At 40.7% G+C, this 6,000-nt stretch overlaps 1 protein-coding gene across 1 annotated transcript; it reads left to right on the top strand.

Annotated features, from left to right (window-relative positions):
- Nucleotides 1-2,533: 2,533 nt before the first annotated feature.
- Nucleotides 2,534-5,649, top strand: nr1d2a (nuclear receptor subfamily 1, group D, member 2a). Its single transcript, XM_042489611.1, has 4 exons — nt 2,534-2,827; nt 4,953-5,189; nt 5,283-5,371; nt 5,473-5,649. The coding sequence occupies exons 1-4, from the start codon at nt 2,797-2,799 to the stop codon at nt 5,632-5,634; spliced, it is 519 nt and encodes a 172-aa protein (XP_042345545.1). The 5' UTR covers nt 2,534-2,796; the 3' UTR covers nt 5,635-5,649.
- The last annotated feature ends 351 nt before the right edge of the window (nt 5,650-6,000 follow it).

The following is a 6,000-nucleotide window of genomic DNA, read 5'->3' on the forward strand; positions in this document are numbered from 1 at the left end:
TGTTTTTCTGTATTGTCTTTTAGGATTTTCTTGCCTCGGGATCACAGATGCAAATTAGGTATATAGTTAGCTCTGGCTTGGTTAAAATAAACAAATTATCCTATTTTAAAAATCAAACTATATATCTGTGAACTGTTTTTAAAGATTTTTAATAGGAATAAATGAGCTTGAGGCTGTGAGCCACAGAAAAGAAAGTACTCAAAGAGGGACTAAAGCAAAAAAATAACTTTTACCATCCTTATCCATTAAATAATGGTAACATTTCCTTTATTAAAGTGAAGTACCTTAAAACTGTACTTACTGATTGGTACAGTGTTTGAGTCAATGTACTGACCGGTTACTTTCTGCCACTGGTGAGTTTGAATGTAAATAGTAGTACTAATAGTTAACTATACAGCAAATATTGTCTTAAAGAAGAATGTATGTTTAAAAAGTGTAAAGCAAAGACAATTTAAAATTTGTAACACAACTTGGAAAAGACATTAAAAATTAGTGACCATCACTCGAGCTGATGTGATCCGCAACTTAAATCGAGTATGTGGCGTGGCGCAGGGGGCGGCGTTCCCTTCCCAACTGCCCCTGCCCCCTCAGACCGCAGCGATCTATGACCTCAACCTTCACTGTGATCTCAGTTACACAACTGAAGTTTGTGAATGCGTCTTGTACGTTTGTGACACTATCACGTCGACAAAATCTGTCTACAGACACATAAAAACTCTGAAAACAGCCTCTGTGGTGGCTCACACTACTGTAGGTGCCACCGGGACCACAAATAAAACCAGCCGTCACGACATTATCGCAGCTGGCGCAGTAACAGTTTTATACTCCATCATGTTTTCAGTAAGATAAACAGTGTTTTAGGAAATTGTTGCGTAACAGTTTTAATACATAGATGAAAGTGTGCCAATAGAAAGAAAGCAAACATAAAAAGTCAAAGATAACAGTAAGGTGCTGTGTTTGTTTTTTCTGTTGATTTAATGTATTACTACACCATATCAGTGTGTATATGTACTCCACCAGTAATGAAAACTACCTAAGACAGTAACTCGAGTACTGTAGCCTACGTCAGTACAGTGTTAAGGTACTTTTACTTGACTTAAGTATTTCAATTTTCTGCTGCTTTTTACTTATAGTTCACTAGATTACAAAGGATAATATTGTACTGCACGATAGATAAAACTATCCAACTGTAAATAAAGTAGTAAAAATCTGTTCCACCTCACCAGCTGCTACGTTTAAATGTTAAAGCTTCAGTAAAAAGGTTCAAATATGTATATTAAATAACATGTAATAATGCATTTCTCTGAGAAACAAGACCATTCTGCCAAAAATGACTTTTTCTTTAATACTTAAAGTCGATATTGCTGTAAATAAGTTTGTGTTTTTACTTTAGTGAAATCTCAAATATCACTCAAATATACACATTCAGACTAGGAAGAGTCTTTACGATGCCCATAAAGAGACAAAAACAACTACAGAAAGACACAAAATGACTACAGAGACACAAACTGACTACAAGAAGACACAACACAACCACAAGGAGACACAAAAAGAGTGTAGAGGTGCAGAGAAACTGCAACGACAGAAAATAACTACAAAGAGAGACAAAACAACAGGCAATACAATCACCAGGAGACAGAAAATAACCACAAGGAGACATAAAATGACCAAAAATGACAAATTGACCCAATTGAGACAACCACAAAGAGACACAAAACAGGCAAAACCAAAAAAAGACACAAAACGACAAGCAAAACCAGACACATAATGACAGTCAAAACAACCACAAAGACACAAAACAGCAGGCAAACAACCACCAAAGAGACAGAAAATGACAAACAAACAAACACAGACACAAAATTACAAAAAAAGACAAATTTAAGATTCAAAAAGACCACAAACAAATACAAATGAACTGCAAATAGAATCAAAAATAACCACATGGAGACACTAAATGACCAAAAAAGACACAAAACCACAAAAAATATGCATTACGAGGGGGATTAAAACCACCACAAAGTCTGTGCTTCGTTTTTGCATATCTGTGCCCGAGGGCCTGTTGTCTTATAACACACCCATGACTCTAAAGTGTGCAAAATGTTTCACTTTATCACAAGAAAATGTGTTTTTTTGACATTAAAAGTTAGAAGTCACATTCCTGATTCATTTTCCATGTGAGCGTTTCTTCCACCTCTGCAGTTATTTAAAGTACAGCGTGCACCAGCTGCAGCCTGTTAGTATCTGAAAAAAAGTAAATAGTTGCGTGAAAACAAGGCTGCCTGGCTGCTGGACGGGAGGCACACTGCACGCAGCATGACTGCACTGTACTTTACTGTTCCGGCTTCACCCTTCACGTTGTGCTCTGCAACGTGACCGCTGTGTTACCATTCCTCTGTTACATCCACGAGGCGCGAGGCTCCGCCCTCCGGTGTCCTGAAAGTGTGTCACTGGGTTAAAGTGGCTCGAGCGCCCGGGTGGAGGGGCGGGACCGACAAATGGGTCACATGGGCGAGCCTACTATTGAGAACATTTCGTTCCTCTGACTAACCCGCAGTCACACAACAAGGGGGGAGTTCCTCTGAATCAGACGCACTCATTCCGGCTTGTCCTCTCTGAGAGACTCGGACCTGCACATTATTTCCCGGAACAGACTCATGATATGAGCTACATTTTTAAACTACTCGCACACTAACGTCGAGTTTAGTCTGCGCTTGTGTATTTTTGTGGTAGAAGTCGTGACAGACAGTTGAGTTTAGTTGAATTATCTGTTGGAGATTTTTTTTTCCTCGAACAGAGATGCCTGAGGACATCGGGACAGCCAAGCCTGGTAAGAGGACAATTTATATCAGAATATTTGTTGCAATGAAATAAAAAGCAGAGGATGTTTTAATTGCATGCACTGTGCAGAGACTTTGCTGCAGTGCTGTTAACATGTAAAGATATAACGAATTTGTAGAAATTAATTCTTAAAAATGATCATACGCGTATAATACATAGTGTTTTGTCATGTTTTCTTATTTATGGCACTGATAGAGATGGAGCACAGTAGTGGCATGAAGTTATGTGCTTTAACAACTTAATATTATTCGTTATATTAATTTCAAAATACACCATGGCACAAAGTGTTTTAATGCAGGCAGAGCTCAAATGAATGATAATTGAAATCGTGGGCATTTTTTCCTGCTGTGCTGCTCTATCACAACCGTTGCATCTAGGTCAGGAAAATTTGACACATTTTTTATAATTAATACATTACTTCGATATAATTTATAACCGCAGTAAATGTGCAATTCTTGCCTAAAAGCTGCGTTTTAAAATCGGGGTTAGGAGTGCCAGTGCGGCGCTGCTACATTTCCATTTGACACAACAACAGTGTTTATCTTCCCCGGTCCCGCTCACATGGACGGCGTAGCCTAGCCATGTGTCCGTGTGTACACGCTTTCGGGAACACGGCTCTGATTGGTCGACGGGGCGTGTCTTCCTGCGAGCACGCTTCAGTTAGAGCTCTCCTCTGATTGGCCGGAGAGGAGCTGGTGACGTAGCGCCTTGCATAATCCACGCTGTACACGGCACACTCGGCGCGCGGCTGGACCGCGAGGTACACGTGAGACGGCGGAGAGACAGCAGCCACTGACCTAGATTTTTTTCTGCTCCCTCGCGCTTCGCTTTCACAGAAATTCATGACAGGTCCACGTGTGGGTGGGCCGCGAAACAGAACAGTCATGGTTGAGGTTAGGTAATCAGCTCTAACCTCTGCACTTATTTTTATCAGGATTTTTGTTGTTGATCAAACACACATTTACGCATATTCCAATAAGTATTTTATTTTTAAATGGAAAGTGACTCAGAGTGTTTGGTGTTTTTAAATCTGCACCGCCCTACTTCCTTATTCTCTTTAACTGGAGCAGAGCATTGTTCAATTGTGCTGCCTAGCCCAGTGGGAATAAAGATAACTTTTTTTTTTATTATTTATTTTAATGAATCATTTTCTCAGTTGGTATGTCTCAAGTATTTTTAAACATTTTCTCAGTTTTGTAACATAGCTGCAGGCTACCTGTGCACCACTCCTTTCAGAAACATGGAAAGAAAACAAAGAGCAAAAAAAAAAAAGTTTAAAAAAGGAGATTACCTTGCAAACATGCTTGAAAAATGTCTGCAAACCATTTTTTAAATACTAATTTAATATTTTATATCATAATTTGTGGTATATTTCTTTCCAAGTTGCTCATTGCCTTTTTCCTCGTGTGAAACAAATCCCACCAATGTGCTCAGAGTCAAATACTTTAATACTTGGAAAAGTTGTCTGAAAGCAGCACAGGAAAAGTGATGTCGCTCATGTTTTTAAGGGGTTAAACTTCAAATTCTTAACACCAAGCATCCATTTCTGGCAGAACATTTCATTACATAATCCACTAGTTGATGTTTTCTCTTTGCATTCTTGTTTTTTCCCACAACTGTTATGTTGCTCCACTGATTCAGTGACCCTGTCTGGAGCACGCTCCCACAGCACAGAGACCCATGTACGTTATGTAATGCTGTTATCCAACCAGCAAGCAGCACTGGAGGTGATAAAGCGGGTCAATCTTAGCACAGGGAATAAACCAAGAACAGGAAATACACATGCTCTGCACCGCTCTGCGTCAGTCGCAGTTTTAATTGCCGCACATTGTTCTTGCTGCGGTTTAGCGCCTGTTATCTCTGGGTCACAGCGTCTTTGGCTTGATGTAAGATAAAGCCTGTAAACATTCGATATCCTGTGGTGGTTTTTAATGTCTCAGATTAAATGAAAAGGTGTCACACCCTCATTTTGAACTGTGCGGTAGGTTAAGTCTACATGGCCACCATTATACACAATTAGTAAAAACGCCCAAATAATGTGATTACACTGTCAGCCTTGAGTGAAAGGGCGGTAATTAACCTAATTTAACGTCTCCGTCCCGCCCTCTCCACAGGAGGAGTCATCGCCTATATTTCCTCCGGCTCCGCCTCCAGCCCGGAGTCCTGCATGAGCACCAGCCCCAGCAGCGGCTACCTGTCGACGTCACCGACCGTGTCCCGCCCCTCGCTGCCCAGCAGGGCTGTGGGCATGGTGGTTGACATCTCTCCGCCCACCAAGAGCGGCCACCAGCGCAGCCAAGGCGCGGAGAAGGCCGGGCGCTCCTCCACGTCTGCCAAGAGCAGCATTACCAGTAAGTACATCGAAGTCTCATCATCAAATTACTGTGATTAGTAAGAAAATGTTCCACATCTCATTTGGTGCACACGTATCGCTGTTTTTGCAGAAATAAACGGCATGGTGCTGTTGTGCAAAGTTTGTGGCGATGTGGCTTCGGGCTTCCACTATGGCGTCCATGCCTGCGAGGGCTGCAAGGTGAGACGAGTTCCCCGAATGAAGCCTCCCTGCAGGTTTGAGTCTTGCTGAGTGAATGCGCTTGTCTAACGCTCCACGTGGGGATCTTTTTCTTTTATCAGGGATTCTTCAGGCGAAGCATCCAGCAGAACATCCAGTACAAGAAGTGTCTTAAGATGGAAAACTGCACCATCATGAGGATCAACAGGAACCGCTGCCAGCAGTGTCGCTTCAAGAAGTGTCTGGCTGTCGGCATGTCCAGAGACGGTGAGCGGCAGTTTTAGTTTCAGTCAGCTGATGTGGTTTTTGGTGTTGTTCATTAACCCTCTGAAACCTGGAGTGACATCCTTTTTCTTGTGATGATTTTGGACGTCTTTCTCAAGTTGTTAAAGTTTTGAACTATGAGAAAATTGGCAGGCAATGAGCAACTTGGTAAGAAATGCTCCACAAATTGCAAGAAATTATTAAAAAATATATAAAATAATTTTGCAGAATTATTATATTTTTAAGCACTTTTACCAAGGCTTGTTTGCATTTTTTCTATTTATTTCTATATTTGTTTCGTTATTATTGTTGTTATTATTATTATTTTACTAATTTTCAGGTAATTTCTTTTTTTTCACAGATTTTTTGTTAATTTTTGGTTCCGT

Source organism: Plectropomus leopardus, chromosome 7, assembly GCF_008729295.1.
Source record: "Plectropomus leopardus isolate mb chromosome 7, YSFRI_Pleo_2.0, whole genome shotgun sequence".
NCBI classification, from domain to species: Eukaryota; Metazoa; Chordata; class Actinopteri; order Perciformes; family Serranidae; genus Plectropomus; species Plectropomus leopardus.